Raw genomic sequence first — 22,313 nt, 5'->3', positions numbered from 1 at the left:
AAACTGCAGAGAAATTATGTAGTTTATACATCAGATTTTCGCTCCCCATTTGATAGGCACAATATCTTTACATTTGCTCATGTTAATGCCCTTTCAGTTGTACTCCCTCATTTAAATGACCTATTGTGACAAAGCTCAATAGAATATTCCAATGAAATAAAATTTTATTGGTCATGTAGATATTACTAGAAATGTGACAGACTTTTTTAAGGGAGGGCTTTACCAATCACAATGATTGGTAAAGCCCTCGCTGAAAAATGTCTGCTTATGACCCTGATTTTGTGAGTTTTCTTTTCGTTCTTTCTTTTTTTTTTTTGTCATTGGAAGATTAAATGTTAAATTTTTGTCAAATATATTGGTTATGCACAATAGTGAATCAGTTAAGTCTTTAGTAATTACAAATTTAAAAGTACAAAATGTCTTTTTCATCAACTGTCATACCTTCAGGCCAGCAATGTCAAGCAAAAAAAAAAGCTGAAACTTAATGGGAAAAAATAGTTTAGAAAACCTAAAGACATAATATTATTTTTATTGGACATGAATGAAAGTAGCTGTGATTTTATATTATTTACTTCATTATTATTATTTTTGCATTATCTTTTCTTAAATAAACTTTCACTTTTTCTATTAAAATGACTCTTTGAACACGAATTTTTTTTTGTAAGCAGGCTATTTCAAGCAAAATGCATGCATGGAATCATCAAAAGTTTGTTTTCAGAATCGAGTTGGAAAAGATCTTTTATCAAGTTTGGCTTCCAGTGGTTCTTTTTTCAAAGTCATACTTCTTCTTGTGACTTAACATAAAATGTGAATTGTCAAACTTCTTTGTTTACAGACACAAAATAATCAATTACAGTACAACTTCATTTGTCTGGAATAACTGGTCGCAAAGGTTATCGGAAGAATCGAAAATCTGGATGGTAAGAAGACAAAATGCTTGCCTTGCTCCTTAGTTAGATCATAATAATATTATTACAACAAGAACTTTTTACAATACATAACTAAGTAAAAATAATGTTTTTTTACATTGCTTCACCAAAAAATTAGTTTACTGTACCGTACACCACTGTATATTTGTTGAAGTATGAAGTGAAAAGGGGGGCGCTTGAAATCAACACGAGCACCAAGACCACAGGTCTATTGTACTAGCCCCGCTTAGGCTACTAAAGGAGCTCAGTAACAGAAATAAATCTCAGCAGTTGCCTAACCAAAATTTTAGGCAGTTTCCAGGACTACATAGTGGTATCCCAAGTGCTCAAATCTTTGTGCAGAGTAGAAGTCACATTCACATAGACTGTATATTTGTTACAATGATTTATTATACAATATATGCAAGAGCTGCACATTTAATGAGTGAATATTTACCACATAAAAAATTACGTTCATGCTAAATTGCACAATTTTTAGTTTACAAATTTGATCCTGATGAATGAGGTTTTACTGCATAATGTCCAGATCCTATTATTGAACATACAGTAAAACCTGTAAAGTTGACCACCTTTGTAAGTTGACCACCTGTCTAAGTTGACCGCTATTCTCAGGCACAGAATTAGTTCTATGTCATATAATTCAACCTCTATAAATAAACCACCTGTTTAAGTTGACCACCAAACTAGTGTACCGTAAGTGGTCAACCTATACAGGTTTCACTGTATTTTCAATTTAACAAACCCTATTGATCCAGATGAATGAGGTTTTATTGCCTAATGTCCAGACCATATCATTGAACATGTTTACAATTTAATGGATCCTACTGTCTGTCTTTCACGAGAAAAGGTCCCGCCGTCACGTCTGAGCCCGTCTACTGCCATAGAAAGACTTCGTTCATTTTCTGCAAGGGTTAGCAGGAAAGTTTTCTGGCACCATTTCACCACTCCTCTGCTCGCCTTTGTGCAGTCGTACGGGTTTTTCCAACATTAAGCTTTCCTTGGAAAAATGAGATGCGCCTCATTACTATAGCAGTAGACAGGCGCAGACATTTTGGCAGTGGCTTTTCTCGTGATAGTCGGATAGTATTGATCCAGATGAATTAGGTTTTACTGCTTAATGCCCAGACCCTATCATTGAACACATTTACGAATTAATGGAGCCTTTTGATACAGATGAACCAGGGTCAACTGTATAATACCCAGGCCCTATGATTGAACATATTTAGTTTAATGGACCCTAAAACTTAAATCACCTATTCAGAATGAAGCTTACAAGGGTCCGTAAATTTAGACGTCAAAATATAGAAAATGGTAGGGAAAGGGACAAGAGCAAGCAAAGAGCCATGTAAAACTGGGTCTGTCAACTGTGTAATTGCAATTATACCATAAGCATGAAGTAACCAGTGCCCTAACAAAATGACTAAGTTTCTAATATCTTTGACAGAGGTTATAAACAAAGATTTCATCGATTGATCCAGTCTAAATGCCAGGTGCGCTGCTACAGATATAAAGGTTAGAATAATCACAATAAAGGGAAATGAGTAATAAATTAAACCGCCACATGTTGCTTGAAGAACAACAAGCAAAGGAACGAGATACATTGTTAGATATATCGATTTTTTGCCTCTTCCAGCAGAAAATTTACCGACTATGAACGGTCGGAAAAGAAGCATAAAAAGCAGACCAAGAGCATAGTGTATGAAAACCATTGAATACAATGGATAGACGGCTTCTTGGGTACACCGTAAAGTTTTCAAATACCCCGGAGTAGGATTGTGTAGCATTGTATACCAATCAGATAACCGCTTCACTTTGCAAGCAAACACATTTAAGCTTCCACGAGGTTCACTGAGCAATAAAGTACAAACCGCAGACAAGATGTTCTCAATTAGTGCACAAACATGAAGCGATAAAATGTCTTTGGTGAAATTGCGTCTTTTCATAGTCTGGTCGATAATGTACCATTCTAAAACAAGCAACAGCAGAGCCATAAAACCGAGGTAAAACCAGTCATAAAATGTAGGAAAATCTTTGCAAGGTAGACAAATTGAATTCGCGGCAGCTCGAAATCCTCGAGGACATGCTCCACATTCACCCCAACTTTCATTTATACGAATACGACCACAGTAAAGCCCAGGGCAATGAGTAGAATGGTCCATAACCATCTTGGCCTCTAAGTATATTGGAGTTGGTGCTAAAAAATCAAAACTGTTCTTTTTATTTCTACCTACTTCACTTTCTTTCTGAATTGACTTTTGACACCAAATTTCGATTTCCGTATTGTAAACAAAAACATTTAGTTACGGTCACGAGCTAATACTTTCACTTTTTGTTTTCTTCACTGGAGGTAAAGTTGCTGAAAATGAATGCTTTTAAGACATTAAAAATTGAATCAGTTTATCCATCAGTAAATGAGTCTTTGATTTTCATCTCGATAATTCCTGATTAAAGCAGTTTAACGCACAGTTTTACAGGATCATGCGTTATCGACAACATTATATTTATAAGCTGTGTGAAGAAATACCAAATATTAAATCCCGGAAGTTACTGTTTCATTCTTTCCGGTTACAAGTTCGCAATGGCCGCCCGTGAAAAAACTAGAGATGAATTGGATATGAAAACTTTGCGTGAATTGGCTGCTTTACCAGCTAACAAATATTGTTTTGATTGCGGGCAAAGAGGACCTACTTATGTTAACGTTACTATTGGTGCTTTTGTTTGTTCCTCTTGCGGTGGTCTTTTGTAAGTTGTATTTTCTCATTGGACAGTGTTTTTAAAATTGTCTCACAAAATAATATAATGCTGTGTTATATTGTCTTCCAATTCTATAAATGTGCTTAATAAAGCTTTGCTTTGAATCCTTAATTTCTTGAGTCCTATTTGTCAATATTTTAGACCTCATGCACATCTCTTCAGTTGGCGTTTTCGAAGTGACATTTAGGATGCCTTATGCATTGTGTCTGAGCATTACAAGTTTAGAAGTCCATAAAAAAAACCTGAACGTAGATTATGTGATTAGTTTTGTCATTTATTTTTGTTTAATTGAGAAATTTTTTTTGCAGAAGAGGTTTAAATCCTCCACATCGTGTTAAATCCCTGACCGTATGTTCGTTCACAGAAGTTGAAATGGATCGAATCAAAAGTCGAGGAAATGAGGTAAAATATTTCAATAAGAGGCACTTAATTTTCATTGAATTCAGTATGGATACAATAAAAAAGTTATTTATACTAAAACTAATTTAAATTATTTACTGTAGTATGCAGCAGTGAAACCTGCGTAAGTTGACCACTTGCGGTGCAGTACTTTGGTGGTCAACTTAGACAGGTGGTCAACTTATAAAGGGGGTAAAGATTTTTTTTTTTTTTGTAATTCTTGCACCATGTCAATTAGTCATTTTTTGACTAATTGACACTTACTCTTTCTGCTCAACTCACTTTCATTGTTTAGTAATACTTTGAAACAATAATTTAAAATGTTATTCAAATATTTTTAGAGATTATTTTTCCAGAATGACGTATAATGTGTCATGCAAATTTAAAATTTTAGTAAACTGATCAAAAAAAAAAAGTCTTATTGTTTATGAAAAGTTACTCATTTTATATTAATAGTTTCTAAAAATTTATAACTAATCAAAAATTACAAATTTTTCGCTTAACAACAAAAGAAAAACAAGTTTGGAGAATAAAAGGGTTATTAGTAGTTTTCCCATATGGTTAGACTCAAAAGGAGGTTTAGTTATGCTGCTGTTTCATTTAGTTAGTAAAATGCTGGTCTGGCATCAAAAATATTCTTGGAAAGTTATAAAAAAATAATAATAAAAAAAATAATTTGCCAAATAAAATTTAAAAAAATAAACCAAGTGGTCAACTTACAAAGGGTTTTTTACAATACTTCAAACCAAACTTGGTGTTCATTAGCGGTCAAGATAGACAGGTGGTCAAGATAGAGAGGTGGTCAAGTTACAGAGGTTTTCCTTCATTATATAAGATAGGACTAATTCCGTTCTTGACAAAAGCGGTCAACATAGACAGGTGGTCAACTTACAAAGGTGGTCAACTTTACAGGTTTTACTGTATCTAGAACTTTAATCCTCATTTTTTGACATTTTCCCCCTCCGCCCTGTAATCCTTCTCTCTCTCTCTCTTTTTTTTTTCATATTAAAAGTTTAGTCACTAATGCTTGAGGAGCTTTTTCACATTTGTATAACTTAAATTCTCTATGGTGTTCATTTGATATGGCTATAAATTTCAGTATGTTAGACGTTTTCCCTTATCAAAAGTCATGAAAGGGTTCAATGTTGAAAAGTGTACTGTCAAAAGTTGCTGAAAGCTTTGCAGTCTGACTAGGTCAATAATTTGTCAGACAAAATATCCCATCAGATTTAATATCCCCCCCCCCCCCACCACCTGTTATGAACTTCAGTTGTGCACCATCCCCAAAGCAGAATACTGCTAAATTTGCGACGTACGTCGCAGAACAGGTGCCTGAGCTGCAGAACAATTCTGTTCAAGTGTGAGAGGAAAACTGACAAATTTTCTGCAGAAATGCTGCAATTTTCAGTGAAATTTCTGCAGAAACTGCGGTGCAGAAAATCTGCAGAAACTGCGGTGCAGAAAATCTGCAAAAACTGCAATGCCGAAAATCTGCAGAAACTACGGCGCAGAAAATCTGTAGAAACAGCAGATTTTCTACAAATATCTTCCAACTCAAGATAGACTTTTGCAGAAATTGTGCAGATTTCTTATAAAACTAGAAGAAAATCTAAAATTCTCGCAAATTACGATAATTTGGCGGAAAGCTCGCCATGTTGAATTCAATAAGTACTTTGTAGGACTTTCTCAATCGATCTTCATCCACTGCAATTTCCTCCACGTACGTATGTTTTGGAAACATGCCAACATTGAAACACGTCAATCGCCGGAAATTGCGTGTTTTGTTTGAGATTTCAATCCCTTTGCATCCAGAAAATATTTCAATTATTTAGAAAGTTTTGAAGTGTTTTATTATATGCAACCCAAACTCGACTCATTTTATTTATTATTTCAGTAATTTCTTTATTTAGTAACATTATTTTAATTGCTCCTTCATGCCACGTAAAATTAACCAAAAAAAATGTGGTTTACTACCTAGGTTCGGATTTTTATAAAATTTTGTATCTTTGCTCTTTCTGTGCATTTTAGAAAGCATATTAACTATTTTCGGAGAATCTCAATCGAGTCGGGTTTGACACCTTTTTAAAGTTTTTTTTTTTTGATTTTATAGTTTTCATGATCAACTAATTTTCCAAATTCAGTCCTTTTTAGTTAGTCATTTGGTTGAAAGCTGTGATGTTTCCGGAAATATCAGATTTCCACAGAAATAAATAGCAACAGTCCAGTTAAAAAAAAAAGAAAAAAAAAAACTCCCACGTGAAACGATTTTGATTTTTGACACCCAATTTGTGGGAAATGTCACGTTTTTTCGCGTACAATTCTTGAAGTACTGGCAGAACAATTTTGGTCAAATGATTTTACGTTGCAGAACATCATAAAGTATTCTGCTTTGGGGTGCACCATGGATGAAAATTTTTGTACACTGGTATAAGAAATTAAGAGAATTTTCTGATTTGGTTGATTATTTTCAAAACTATGGACTGATTTTAATGAAATTTGGTATGTACTTACATTGAAATAATACAAAACAAATAACTATCTAAAATTTAAAGTACACACACATGATCATAAATAACAGTCAATAGAGTCGGATGGTATGAAACAGCAATTGCAAAATTTAATAAATAAAAAGGGGTTATTAGGGGTTACGATCCCCCTCTAACAGACATATAAGCCTCACAGTGTGATTCCATACTTGAAGTAGTTTATAGGGGTGGGGGGGAATTGTTTCCACTTGTTCAACAAAGTTGTACTCAGGCTATGAAGGGTTGTTGCGAGTGTCAATCGCCCTCCAAAGAGCGTCCCAAAGAGCCCATGCTCTATAGAATTGAAGTCTACAGGGCTCCCAAATGGTCCGTTTTTCCCGCCAAAGTCCGTTTTTTATGGTAAAGTCCGCTTTTTAACATTTTGGTACGATTAGTACGCTTTTATTGTTTTTACTTAAATATCAGATTTTAAAAGTGTTTCATTTCGTTAAAAATTACTGTACACCCAAACACATTGCCTCAGTGCGTGTTAAACAAGGTTCGTACGCCTATGAGAGGACCTTGAAAAGTTCTTGGGAGAAAAAAAAAAGAGGTCATTTTCAAGTGCTTGAAAACCTTGAAAAAGTATGGAAAGGCTCTTTATTGCTTGAATTCTTTCAAAAATCATTGGCTTGTGCTTGTAATTCTTTTAAAAATATTTCATTAGTGCAATTTTCTAAACATATATATTCGATATGATTTATCTCAAAAAATTGCTTTCGTGTTTGAGGTTTCAATCCTTTTGCATCTGCTTAATATTTTGATGCTTTTTACAATCCGAAGTGATTTTGACATATGCTACCTTAGCTTAGCTCATTTTTCGTTTAATTTCAATAATTGACGAAGGAAATATTTTGGAAACTATGGCAACATTGAACTCACTCGGACTTCTCGGAAAAATGCTTCTCGCGTTTGAAACTTCAATCCTTGTGCATCTTGTAAATATTTTGATGTTTTCCACAATTGGAAGTTATTTTGACATAAGCTACCTTAGTTTAACTTATTTTTCGTTTAATTTCAATGATTAACGAAGGAGATATTTTGGAAACCATAACATTGAGCTTATTCGGACTTCGCGGAAAATTGCATCGCGCGTTTGAAATTTCAATCCTTTTGCATCTTGTAAACATTTTGATGTTCTTGACAATTGGAAGTTATTTTGATATATGCTACTGTAGATTAGCTTATTTTTCATTTAATTTCAATAATTAACGAACAAATTGTTTTGAAAACCATGGCAACATTGAACTTACTCGGACTTCGCGGAAAATTGCTTTTAGTGTTTGAAATTTCAATCTTTTTGAATCACGTAAGTATTGTTAGGAGTTCGATGCAACTTTAAACTTTCTTTGAATGACCACACAGTTCTTGAGAAAAGAACAGGAGATTTATTTACAGCTATGTGCATGAAATGTAGTTACAACTGCTAAATCAATCGTCAACAGTTAAGCAGATTTCAATTAACACTATAAACTCAACAATGGCACACGTATTTGCATCCAAATACGTAAAAACACAGTGCAAATGCTTCATAATAAACAGAGCAATGACTCGGACGAATCTCAGATAGTTAAAAAAGCATAACTGACTCTCCTCATTCACAAGACACCCAACATTTTATACTATCAAAGAAATTTCCGGACCACTTTCTCGTATTTTCTTTTTATTCCATTCACAAAACTTATCATTTAGAAATGGGGGGGGGGGGGGGTATACTTCAGTCGAATGTTAGGGATCTGTACATTACAAGGAACTATTTACAGGTTATGTTACTAAGATAATTTTAGATGAATAATAATGGAATAAACGCCAAATTTAGCCAGATTACAATAAATTAATCACGAAAAATAATTACTATTTACAGAATTTGTAACAATATTAAAATAGTTTGCCCAATCAAATGTTATTTTCCCATATGTCATCTTAGATTAGCATGTTTTATGTTTAATTTAGTAGAAAATAAATAAATTTATTTTATGGGGAACATGCCACCACTGAACTTGGTTCGTGAAAATTTGCTCCTCTGACCTTTCAACCGTTTTGCATCTTATAAATATTTTTATATTTATGGCAATTAAAATTAATTTTGACATGCTACGTTAGATTAACTCGATTTAATTTTTATTTAAATAACTAAAAAAATAATAATTTTTGTGTTGTTTAATTCAAGTTTATTTAGTTTAGAAGACTTAATTTTTATTATTATTAGTTTATTTTCGGTTATTACTATTTTTTGAGGGGGGGATATTAAAATTTAAATATTTAAACATATAACATTTTAAAGTAGCGTTTGTATTTGAAACAAAGTTGAATTATATAATTTTATGAAGTTGAATTTGTGTACATCATTTCATTGTCATGATGCCTGCTAAAGGGGGGAATTTTTTTCCCCAAAAAAAGTTCAAAGCACTCATGGCCCTACAATTATGGAGTTTTTTTTTTTTTAATTTAAGCTTTATGATTCTTGAAAATATACATTGAATATGAAAATTGCAAAACTCAGCCTCATGTGATCTGATGTGTGAATAGTCCTCCCAAGGTCCTCTTTTGAATCCTAACTGGTCCCCTTTAGTCCTCTTTTTGATTGAAAATGGTCCTCTTTTACCCTTTTCTAAAGCTAAAATGTGTTGGGAGCCCTTAGTCTAGAGCTTTGATTGACCAATCCATCCTGTAAATATCCCCCTAAGTATCCCCCTTCAGGAAATTCGTCGACCAGAAGAGCTGGTCTTGTGCTAACATCCAATAAAATTAACTCTGGGCTAACAGCGCCCCTCAAGAGGTTGTCATAGAGCTCCAAGACCACATCCTTATACCTCGCAATCGTCACAGAGCCTCTCTCAAAGGCATGGAGAGGTGTGCAGCCATCCAACATGATGTCAGCCCAGACCGTCAAGCCTCCTCCTCCATAATGATAGATTTCGCAGATATTGGAAGGCAAATAGCAAGTCCCGTTTCAGCTTAAACGACTATTCTTGTCCTACGTTTACATGGATAGAAGCAGGAACCTGCTACCTGATAGACATCGGTAAACGATATTTATCCGCGTTCTCATTCCTAATGTAATGTAATATAAAATTAACTTTATTCAAATTAGAATAACTTCTCAACTCTTTCGGCACGTGTAAAGTTTCAGTTTTAGGTTGGCATCCTTTGATGCCCAATCATATGTAAATGAGGCAAGTATAAATAGCGAACGATTCCAATCGTTCTCTCTCTCTTCTTTTGTGTTCGTCAGCCTCTTGTGAGTTAGGTCCGATAGGTGTTGGGGAGTTGCGAACTCCGCCTCCACTTATGGCCGGGTTTTATTCTTAAGAACTTAGTTTTGTTAGTTATATTTTATTTTAGTTACTATTGACCAATAAATTCTTGGTAAGATTTTAACAAGTTTCCAATGTTCATTTCTTCACATTAATATTTGATTCTGCACCTTCCACTGTGTGATATTATCTCTGCTTGTATAAGCATGTAACATTGTTGACTGACTTACGAAATTTAGCCCTTCGGCTTTTCGTTGAAACATCGTAAGTTATCATAAGGGTTATGGGCCCAGCCCTACCCAATTGTATCATAACAATTACGTGTTCAGTATCATGATGTATTAAGATGTTTTCGAATTGTCAGCAGAGTAGAGTATTAGACTTCGTGTTTTTGTGATGAAATGGAATGTTGTAACTGACTTGTCTTTTTGCTGAATCGGTAGATGACAAGTGTTTGGAAATCTTTTCAAATTGTTTTCCCCGCATCGGCGTTGAATGAAAACTGTGAAAATAGAAGTTTTTCTTTTGCCTTTTGGAAATTTGTATCGAATCTTTAAGCCATGTGTAGTGTAAACTTTTCTCAGACGTTTCGTTTGCATTTTATGGGGGGATATAGTTGGTTTGGTGTTAGGCAGAATAGTGGCTGCTAAATTCAGCGGAAGACCTGGACTTGTTCCAGGGGGGAAGCTGTAACAGTTGCACTATTTAGGTTTTTTTTTCGGGGATATTTTGAGATTTTGTTGGTTTTTTTTTGAAATTAGGTTTTTTTTATTTTTTGGCGGTTTTTCGTGTTCTTATCAATCATGGCATCCCAGAGTGTTCCTATCGAAAAATTAAGGTCTGACAACTATGTGAGTTGGTCATCTGATATCAAATTTGTCCTAATGGAACGAGGTCTGTGGAATATTATTAGGGGTATTGAAAAAGAACCTTTTTCTAATGATGAAAAAAAGGCTACTGAGCAAGAGATTCGTAATTTTCAAAATCGACAGGATGTGGCTCTATCCATAATTTATTTAAATTTGGAGAAAAATTTCAAAAAGATAATAGAAAATCAGGTCAACGCGGCTGATGCCTGGAAGGCTTTGAAAGATCACTTCTTTCCTGACAATCGTTGTCAGCACATGACATTGTTTTCAGAGTTATCCCAATGTCGTATAAAAGAGGAAGAGTCGATAAATCTTTTCGCTGCCCGTACTAGGCAAATTTTTTAAAGAATTAAGGCTATAGACGCGAATTTCTCTGAAAACTATTTGATTTTTCAAATTTTGCGTCATTTGCCCTCGGAATTCGACAATATTTGTCAAGTTATTCTTAGAACTACTGCACAGGAATTCACATTTAATAAAGTAGTCAGCGAACTTATTGCCGAGGAATCGCGAATTCGACTAAAAGATGAGGATGATAAAATTATCGGCAGGGCTAACTTTGTAAAGAAACCGGGTAATTTTGACAAGAAAAGAGTAAAAGGGAAACTAATTTGTTTTAACTGTAATAAACCCGGCCACAAGCGGAATGTGTGTCACGATAAGAGGCTTGACAAGGACCTCGAACAACGTAACAGAAAGTCAAGATCACCAATCCGGAACAAGAGGAAGGCGAACAAGAAAACTGCGAGGTGCAGTTCCCCATCAGTGGAAAAGGAAGCATGTGAGTACCAGAACTTTTTCATTTCCGAAGTACATCTAAATGAAGTATCAGAAGACCCAAATGAATTTATTTTCGACACTGGTTCCACCCATCATTTCGTCAACATTCGTAGTGCGTTTGAGGACTTTAAACCATTACGAAACAAAGAAATGGCTGTAGCCGTTAGAAATGAAACTTTCCCCATTTTGGGGATGGGAACTGTGAAATTAAAGTTTGATGATACTATCATTGTTTTAAAAGATGTAATGTACTCTCCTAATCTGCGTCAAAATTTGTTATCGGGTACTAAATTCGATAAGGGGGGTGCTAAGTTTGAAGGGGGAAACGGCTCCGTGACGATATCTGGTCGAAATGGATTTATATTTAGAGCAATTTTGAGAAATGGCATTTATTTTGTAAAACCTCAAATTTTGTATAATAAATCGTATCAAGAAAGTATAAAACTAAATAAAAGTAATGATCATTTCGAAAATGAGAAAATTGAATGCTCTAATGTAGAAAAATTAGAATTGTGGCATAGAAGGCTGGCACATATTAACACCGATAGTATCAGAAAGAGCGGTGAATTTGAGTGTGTCCATGGCCTGCCTAAATTCAAGAATGTAAAAATAGATTGTGAAAATTGTAAAATTGGTAAATTTAAACGGGTTTCATTTAAACCAATAGGTAAAATACGGTCTAAATGTCCCCTAGAATTACTTCATGCTGATGTGTGGGGTCCATGTAACATTAAGGGAAATAAGGGGGAACGTTTTTATTTATCAATCATTGATGATTTTTCACGTAAATCTGCTTTGTATCCAATTAGTGAAAAGAGCAAAGTACCAGAAATTTTCATAAGGCACATAAAGCGTGCTGAAAGATTTTTAAATCTTAAAGTAAAAGCTGTTAGAACTGACAACGGGGGAGAATTCGTAAATAAAGTTTTTGACAACTATTGTTTGGATAACGGTATAAAACACGAGTTAACCAATATTTTCAGTCCAGAGATGAACGGTTTGGCCGAAGTGTACAATCGCTCAGCCGCTAATGCTGCAACAGTATTATTGGAAGAAAGCGGGCTAAGTAAAAGATTTTGGCCGGATGCTATGCTTTATTTCAATTATACTTGGAATAGGATTTGTCACTCAGGACAAACTAAAACACCTTTTGAGTTATATGGTGGACGTAAGCCAAGTGCTAGGCACGTCAAACCTTTCGGTGTTTTGTGTTATCTTGGAACACCCCGTCAGCAAAGACATAAACTTGATGTTAAAGCCAAAAAGGGTATATTTTTGGGCTATGCATTTAACACTAAGGGTTTTCGTATCTGGATTCCCGAAAGCGGAAAAATTTTTGAAAGTATAAATGTAAATTTTAATGAAAATGTTTATTACAAAGAAGCTTTTAAAAATATATCAGAGAGTGACTCTAGTGGAGCTGTGCTGGGTCCCTGTCTCAAATGGTCAAATATTCAATCAGATTCTGAAAATTCAGAAAATGAACCGAATTCCGAATCGGATAACGGAAGTGAAAGCCCGAGTACGCCGTCTAAATTCTTATCTTCTGATGAGAGTGAAAGCGAGACGAGCGGGGATGAATCAGATTCGAATTCTGACTTGAGTGAAAATGGGGAAAACCCACCACGCGCACAGCTGCGTGAAACAGAATGGGTGAGGAAAGCAATCCCAAGGTCAGATAAATCTCGTACTGATATTTATTTTTATGAGAAACATTCTTCTAAACGATTACGTTCTTTAAATGATGTTGAAAAATATTGTTCTAAAAATGCTATTTTGTTTAAGCCACATTTATTTGATTTTAATGGTAAAAATTTATATCAAGGTGAAATTTCTGATCAAACTGTTCATTTAAATTTATGTAACTTATGACTAGATGATGAAATTGTAATTCCTAAGAATTACAAACAGGTTCTTAAATCTAAGCAAAAGGACCAGTGGTTAGATTCAATGAGGGATGAATTAGAGGTTATGCATTCTAGAAAAGTGTGGGTTTTAACACCTTTGCCTGCAAATGAAAAACCAATCGGATCGAGATGGGTTTTCAATGTTAAAAGAGATGAATCGGGGAAAATTGTTAGATATCGTGGGAGACTTGTTGCTCAGGGATATGCACAATCCCCTGAATCGTACGATCAGACTTTTAGTCCGACGATTCATTTTTCATTGGTTCGATTTTTCTTTTCCTTGAAAATATCAGAAGGTTGGTTCGATTTGCAGTGCGATGTGAAAAATGCTTATTTATATGCACCTCTAAAAGAATGCATCTTTATGAGACAACCACCTGGTTTTGCAATAGAAGGGAAAGAAAATCTAGTTTGTAAGCTTAATAAAGCAATTTACGGTTTGCACCAGAGTGGCCGTATGTGGTTTTTTGAGATAAACAGTGTTTTATTGAAAATTGGTTTTCAGAAATTTGAAGAATGTAATTGTGTTTATATTTATAATTCATGTGTCATTTTATTGTTGTATGTTGACGATATTGTTTTGCTCGCACGGAAAGAAAAGAATTTAAATCATGTTTTAAATTTACTTAGGAAAAATTTTGACTTAAAAGTTCTCGGAAAAACGAAAAAACTGTTAGGTGTTGAATTTGAAAGAACTGAGAATGGTTTGAATTTGTTTCAAACTAAATATATCATTGAAGTTTTTGAAAAGTTCAAACATTTTAATTTTTCGGTTTCATCATTGCCGATTTGTAAAGGTACTGTTTTTTCGAAATTGAATTGTCCTAATACAGAAAATGAAAAATTTGAAATGTCAAAGATTCCTTATCGTAATTTGTTGGGTTGTCTTTCTTTCATTGCGAGCAGAACGAGACCGGACATTTGTTATGCGGTCAATATCTTCAGTCAATTTCAAAGCAATCCTGGTGTCATTCATTGGAACGGTCTTTTAAAACTTCTGGGTTATGTTTTTCAAACAAAAGATTTAAAACTTAAATTAAATTGTAATAGAACCCAATTAATAGCTTTTTCTGACGCCGATTATGCAGCTAATCGAGATGATCGAACTTCACTCGGGGGGCAGTTAATTTTGTTGGATAATGCGCCGATTGAATGGTGAACCTTCAAGGAACGTTGTATTAGCCTTTCCACTATGGAAAGTGAGTTTGTGGCCCTTTGTGAAGTGTCTAAAGAGCTTATGTGGTTTGACCGTGTATTAAACGAATGTTTACGCTGGGGAATTGTTAGAAAAAGTAAAATTAAATCTGTAATGTACGTTGATAGTCAATCGGCCATTGACTTTGTTAAATCTCCGATTGAAAATCACCGTACAAAACATATTGATGTAAAATTATTTTTTGTTCGTGATTTGATTCAACGGGACATTTTTACCGTAAAACATGTAGGCAGTAAATCCAATAGGGCTGATATTTTTACGAAGCCGCAGACCCGTTTTGAACTGAATCGTTTTTGTGAACAAATATTTTGTTAATTTTTAATGGTATGAAATTGTTTAGTATAATAAATATAATGGGATATTAAAGTATAAATATTTTTGTAACAACTGAAATTCTTTTTCAAATTTCTCGTTGGTTTAATCTTTGAGATGGAGGAATTTGATTCAATGACAAGAGTTTATTTTTGGAAACTAAGCGTTTTAAATAATTTTGTCATTGTGAAAAAAAAAAAATTTTTTTTGTAAAATCATTGTGCCCATCTTTTTTCAAATATACTGTTTCGAGTATTTTTGTCAATTACAGTTTGACAAGATAGATTGCAGTGGAAATGTTAATCTTGGACTTACTATTTCCTTGGACTGTGGATCATCAATAGGCAAGAAGGACTTTTTTGAGAAAGGACTTTAATCAAATAAGCGGTGATGTATTGAGCTGCAGCTGCTGATGGATGATGTATTATGATGGATATATATCCATATTTGTTTATTGTTGAATTGTTAAATTTTTTGTAAAAGATTAAGCCTGGCCCTTTGTGGATTTTTTTGGGTTATTTTTGAATCTATTAAAATTGTATAAAAATTTAAAGTTTAATAACATTACTGAATGAGAAGGGGGGATATGATAGACATCGGTAAACGATATTTATCCGCGTTCTCATTCCTAATGTAATGTAATATAAAATTAACTTTATTCAAATTAGAATAACTTCTCAACTCTTTCGGCACGTGTAAAGTTTCAGTTTTAGGTTGGCATCCTTTGATGCCCAATCATATGTAAATGAGGCAAGTATAAATAGCGAACGATTCCAATCGTTCTCTCTCTCTTCTTTTGTGTTCGTCAGCCTCTTGTGAGTTAGGTCCGATAGGTGTTGGGGAGTTGCGAACTCCGCCTCCACTTATGGCCGGGTTTTATTCTTAAGAACTTAGTTTTGTTAGTTATATTTTTTTTTAGTTACTATTGACCAATAAATTCTTGGTAAGATTTTAACAAGTTTCCAATGTTCATTTCTTCACATTAATATTTGATTCTGCACCTTCCACTGTGTGATATTATCTCTGCTTGTATAAGCATGTAACATTGTTGACTGACTTACGAAATTTAGCCCTTCGGCTTTTCGTTGAAACATCGTAAGTTATCACTACCTACCCTCCAATATTGGCGAAATCAACCATTATGGCGGTGATAGTTTGAAGGTCTGGGCAGGCATGTTGGATGGCCGCACACCCCTCCATGTCTTTGATAGAGGCTCTGTGACAATTGCGAGGTATAGGGATGTAGTCTTGGAGCTCTATGTTCACTTCTTGAGGGGCGCTGTTAGCCCAAAGTTAATGCAAGGCCACAGACAGCTCTTTTGGTCGACAAATTTCTGGAAGGGGAGGATATTCACTCGATGGATTGGCCATGTAGATCTTTAGGCTCCAACCCTATAGAACATGTCTGGAACGCTCTCAGGAGGGCAATAGCAACTCGGAACACCCCTCTGGGGGCCATCCATAGCCTGAGAATGATGTTGTAAGAACGAGTGAAATAATTCTTAAAGGATCTCATGAACTGCTTCATTTCAAGTATGGAGTAACACTGCAAGGCCTATACGTCTGTTAGAGGGGACCATACGCCCTACTAACCCATTTTTTTGTTTATTTTTGCAACCTCTGTTTCATGCCATACGACTCTAACAAGTGTTATTTATGATCATGCGTGTGTACTTTAAATTTTGGGAGGTTAATTGTTTTGTAGTGGGTTTCAATGTATGCGCATACCAAATTTCATTAAAATCGGTCCAGTAGTTCTGGAGATAATTGACCAAATCTGAAAATTCTCTTAATTTCTTACACCAGTATATTTCAATTAAGGTAAAATGTTAGGATTCAAAACTCAAATTTATGGAAATGCATATGCACAAGCATTTCATGGTTCTTCCTTTAATATTTAAGCACTCAATTTAGGTTAGCGTGCATTTTTGATTTAGTTAATACTTAAGTAACTCTCCAGATTCTTTTTGATGTAAATTAAAAGGAATAACTATGCATATTTGCATCTTGATACTAAATTCAAAAGAATAATTTCCCTGGAAGTAAAAAGGAAATAATTTTTAAACAGTTGAATATTTAGACCAAATAAAACTTAATAATCTCAACATATGGTCTTCCCCAGTTTTTTGCTGAACTTAATATTCAGTTTATAAAACAAGTATTCAACTGCATTTCTTTATGTGTTTTAGTGAGGAAAAAGGGGGGGGGGACTTATCAGGTTTTTATTAGTTTCTTTTCAGCTATGCAGTTCCATTTGCTTTAAAGTTAAATCTTATAATCTTGTGTGTTCCATCTTTCTACTAAATAACAATGTTGCATCTGCACTTTACTTGAAATGTGTAAGCAGGATAAAACTGATATGCAATTTAATGTAGTTCACACATCTGATCAGTCTAAGTAATCATTTTTTTGCATATTTTGAATTAAAAACAAGAAATAATAATAAATACATTTTTCTTATTAACTTAAGTTACATATAAAATTTGACAGTATTTGACAAGGTTTTTTACCATAGTTTAAACTGCTGTCTATAAGTTTATAATGTAAACTTTTTTCAGTTTTCTATCTCTCAGACTGCTGAAAAAATGTTTACTCCCAGGATCACTAGCACCACTAACTCCTATTCATGATGTGCCTTTAGGCATGATGTAGAGTTAATAGGACTAATACAGAAAAAATAGTTAATTTTGTTGTACATAAAACTCCTTAGTGATAAACTTATTTATAAGACATGCAATGTCAATGGTGTTTTAAGTTTTTTTTTTTTTTTTTTTGTGTGTGTGTGTAAACTTTTTATTTTATGAGATTTTTAAAAGTTCAAATAGAAGAAACTGCACATTGCACCTAAATTTAAACAGTAAGAGTTTTCATATTTAATCAACAATTGCAAATATTTATTTTTTTCTTCTTTAGTATTGTCACCACATTTGGTTAGGAAAATATGATCCAAAATGTTTTGAATCTGATGTTTCAAGCCCTGAAAAGAGAAAGCAATTCATGATCCAGAAATATGAGGACAAGAAATATTATGTTGATCCACGTGAAGCTATTAAGAAGATGAAACCACGTGCTCCTGCTGTTCCATCAAATAACTCTGTTACTCAATCCAAAAGTCACACTGTCATTCCTAATCGACAAGCATTAGAGTTGCAGGTAAACAATGGATTTTAATGTCGAAGATGTGGGAATAATTTAATTTTGCATAGTTAATTTGTCAATAAGTTAATAAGTTAATTTGTCATGTGGAAACATTTCTGCTCTTTTTTAGTCAGATGAGTTGTGTTACATAAAGAACTAGACTTCAACATTCTTGTGATTTATTAATTTTATTATAGGTTCTTTTTGAGCAATAGAATCTTAAGGAATAACATTTGCTCCCCACTGCCTTTATTAGCCATCTTTCATCAACCAGTATGAGAGCTAATCTTGATCACATGGTAAAAGATTAATGTCTTGTGTTCTGAAAGCATAAGAGATAAATATTTCGATCTAATATTTCTTGAAATGATATAGTTCTTCCTAATTATCTAAATGAAATTAATAGTTAAATTGCTGAGTTTTTTCAGTGCTTGTAGAACTTTCTGTTGATCATATATTTTTGAGTTTTTGTGATTGAGCTAATGCGAACCCTCTTATAAACTCTTGTACATCATTTCCAAGAGTGAGATACAATGCGATAAAATGATATAATTTAACAACCCTGTGAAGAAAATTACATCCATGCAGCAAGAAGCATTGAACTCATATCCTTCCTCCTCTGAGCTAAATGTGCTATTCAGCTACCTACCAGGCTGCCAAGGCATGAATCCAAGGCCGCCAAGACCTCATTAAAATGATGCAGTGACTTTTGGCTTTTTTGTTTTGTATTTATAATTTATTGATTGTTTATCTATTTATTTTTTTTTTGAACCAAAAATTTAGACTTTTTTGATAGAAAAGGTGGTAATCATGTATCCATTTGCCAAAAATCATTTTATTCAGATTTGTTAAATTAAAATTTTGTTCTGAATTGCCCATTTGAAATAATGTCAACATCAGTTATGCCATGTTATGAATCAACCAAATTTTTTGCAATGGTAGATGCCATGAAAGAATCTCCTACTCCAGAAACCCTAAGAATAATTTCTTAATTTTTCAGCTATATTTCAGAAAATTTTCAAACGTTCCCTACTTTTCGTATTTTGAAAAAAAAAAAAAAAAGCAAACTACGCGAATGATGTTAATAAAGAAAGAATGAAACAAAGCACTGATTATTTAAATTATGCCTCCCTTTTTAAAATTTTGGTTTCAAATATTTTGGAATAGAAGTCCATCCTATCCCATTTTTTCTCAGTTTTCTTTTTGTCTTTCCACACAATGATGCATTTATTTTAAAAAAGTAAGGATAATTTGTGTATTCAGTTCTTTGAAAGCAAGATTTTGAGAATTAATAAAGGCTTAAATTACTCAATATGATGTAATTATTACTTTATATTATTTTTTAATTACTATTCTAACTGAAGTTAACTCAGAGTAAAGTTAACTTCAGTTTATCGCAATTAATCCATTCCGGACTCGACCACAATAAATAAATCTCTGGGAAACAGGATTCTTTATACTTCTTATTTATCTATAAATTGAAGATTTTCCTAGTAGAGCCTAGAGAATTTACTTATGACCTTATAAATGCATTTTTAAACATAATTACAGTCCTTTCTATCTAGAAGTGAAATAACATCCTTTAGTCACCACTAGCTCACAGTACCTAAGTTATTACGTAAAATATGAAAACATTTCAAGTTGGACATTATGAGCAGCTTATTATTATTATGGTGCAGTAAAGTACACACACTAGGTTTCTTGGTAACTTTTTGGTGTCAGCGCCACAAAAGTGTCCCTGAGAATCAAATATACAGCATCTTCATGTCCTCAAAGTGCACAAGTTGTAGATATTTTTTAACCGACTTAAAAAAGGAGGCGGTTATCAGTTCATACTGTATGTATGTTTTTTTTGTTTGTCCACTCATAGCGTCTCACCTAGTGAACCGATTTTGATGATTCTTTTTTTAATGGATAGGGGATAGCTCAACTTAGGTCCCATTACTTTGTTTGACCGTATTTGTTCTTTAAAAAAAAAGTTATGGGCAAAAAACAGTAAATTTTATGCAATTTCCCTATTAAATGATTAAAATCATATTGTAGTGAAGTTCGCACTCTTCATCCGTGGATAACGGTGGCTCAGTGGTAGAATTCTCGCCTCCCACACGAGCGACCCAGGTTCAAATCCCGACTAGGACAAAGTGAATTTTACTAAAATTTCGTTTCTTCTGTTTCTCGAATGTTCTATTAATTTCTGTATCTTTCCAAGTCTGGAAAGTTCCTGCACTTTCTCAAGTTGTATGTAAAGGGGATGTAACGTTCATTCGTGATTCTGAATAAAGATCTCGAGTTGAGACTAACGAGTATTCGCTTCATTTGGCTTTCACATTGTCTTCGCTATCTTCATCTACGCGACAATATGAAACTCATTGTTAAAGTTTGGTGCCATATAACAGTAACATTAATAGTAATTGTAATGATAATTTTGAATAAAGGTTTTTCTAAAGCAATACAGTGATATAGAGCCGAACTTCTTGCTAGGTAACTTCTTACTTTTACTGAAACATCTACATTTACACTAAAAAGAATGAAATAAAAAAATTTTGAAAAAAAAAAATAGAACGGACTTCAAAATTGCTCTAAAAAGTGAAAAATAATTTTATTCTTTAAACACCATCGATAATACTTTTAAACATAATTTTTGAAGTTGGCACAAAAACAAAAAGTAAAATCCATTGTAACCATGCTTCGTTCATATTGTTATCAAAAAATCATCCAAAGTTAGGAACGAAATATTTATATCGTTACTCAAATATGCTGTCATCAATGCGTAATGCATGTGGTAGTGAAGAAACTGGACCTGGTTAAATTTATACTTGTAGTTGAGTTATGGCTGTGAATGATTTTATCGATCGTTTTTGCACCAACTTCAAAAATTATGTTTAAAAGTATTATTGATGGTGTTTAAATAATAAAATTATTTTTCACTTTTTAGAGCAATTTTGAAATCGGTTCTTTTTTTTTTTTTTTTCAAAATTTTTTTATCCTTGATACTTTTCTTTTGCACAAATAGTAGTGTAGTGTTTTTTTCTTCAAAATATTTTAGAAATCCAAGTTTGAGCTTATAATGATTGCACCCTTTAATAAATATATTGTCAAATTCATTTTTTTCTTATTCTGCAAGTTATTGTGAACATTCTAGTGAAAAAGTTTTGTGATATCATGAAAATTGGTTCAAGTTATGAATTTTTGGCTTTAACTATGTCACTAGCAAAAAAAATTTCGGGAAAAGCAAAATCGTTTGTTTTAACACATTTTCAAAAATTAATGTCCCAAATATAATAATCCCAAAAAGTATTCAAGATATGAATATATATATATATATATATATATATATATATATATATATATATATATATATATATATATAGAGGGTTGATTGATAGTGATAGTAAATGGAACAAATTAAAAAAAAAAATTATTACAATCTGAGACCAATGGTTTCATTTTCATTTCTGACTGGATGATTTGATATGGAATGACCTAGTAGAGTCTTGGAAACTTGACCTAATATGAGCCAAACAATGACCATTTGAAAATGCTATGTTCTAAACAATGGGTGAAAGAACAAAGATTTGTTTTGTTTGCATTGTTTTTTTGGCCTAGCTAGCTACAGCAGAGTATACAGGAATTGGCCCAGTCATTGAGTGCTGAGCTTTTGGGACTCAACCGTATATCATTCTTCAGTTTCCTCTTACGTGTGATAAAGAATAATTGAGGGAGTAGAATTTAATTGCAAATTTGTCTTATTGTATCAAGTTTGATAAATAATGCTACTTGAAATTATTTAAAACCCTTTATATTTTTATTTTGTGTCTAAATTTTCCATTAAGTAATGTTCATAAATTGCTGGTGATAGTGAATAAAAACTTCAAAGCTTTGATATTGATGCTGTAAATTGGTTTTCTATGGAGATTATTAAGTTGAGAACTTTGAGTTTATTGTTTTAAAATTGTGGTACATTATTTTCTTATAATGTAATATAATCAAAATCTAAACTCTATAGGTGTTAATTAATCAAATTTTCTAGCCTGTAAAAAGCTTAAATTTATTTTTGTAGCTTTCTTTAAAATGAATGTTTATATTAAAAAAATAGAAATCTGGAGGTCTGCCTCAAGCATTGTCTTCTGGAAATATTGCAGTCAACTCTTCTCCAGATTTATTTAAAGATTTTGGGGATCCTTTCAAGGAAAGCAAGCAAGGTAATTATATTTCCCATAAAAGGCT

At 33.3% G+C, this 22,313-nt stretch overlaps 2 protein-coding genes across 2 annotated transcripts in view; one reads left to right on the top strand and one right to left on the bottom strand.

The window, feature by feature from the left end:
• Positions 1-410: 410 nt before the first annotated feature.
• On the bottom strand, positions 411-3,201 carry LOC129227373 (JNK1/MAPK8-associated membrane protein-like). The gene has a single exon (XM_054861923.1). The coding sequence runs from the start codon at positions 3,092-3,094 to the stop codon at positions 2,183-2,185; it is 912 nt and encodes a 303-aa protein (XP_054717898.1). The 5' UTR covers positions 3,095-3,201; the 3' UTR covers positions 411-2,182.
• A 302-nt stretch (positions 3,202-3,503) lies between these two features.
• Positions 3,504-22,313, top strand: part of LOC129227671 (arf-GAP domain and FG repeat-containing protein 1-like) — a 45,555-nt gene continuing 26,745 nt past the window's right edge. Inside the window, exons 1-4 of the mRNA XM_054862263.1 lie at positions 3,504-3,671; positions 3,992-4,085; positions 17,862-18,101; positions 22,183-22,288. Coding sequence (XP_054718238.1) covers positions 3,508-3,671; positions 3,992-4,085; positions 17,862-18,101; positions 22,183-22,288 — 604 coding nt within the window. The 5' untranslated portion in view covers positions 3,504-3,507. The remainder of the gene's footprint in view (positions 3,672-3,991; positions 4,086-17,861; positions 18,102-22,182; positions 22,289-22,313) is intronic.

This window comes from Uloborus diversus, chromosome 8 (assembly GCF_026930045.1).
Source record: "Uloborus diversus isolate 005 chromosome 8, Udiv.v.3.1, whole genome shotgun sequence".
NCBI lineage: Eukaryota > Metazoa > Arthropoda > Arachnida > Araneae > Uloboridae > Uloborus > Uloborus diversus.
This window is presented reverse-complemented; position numbering and strand designations above follow the sequence as displayed.

Excerpts from the sequence above, each read along its gene's own strand:
- LOC129227373 (XM_054861923.1), bottom strand. The coding sequence starts at position 3,094 with ATGGTTATGGACCATTCTACTCATTGCCCTGGGCTTTACTGTGGTCGT.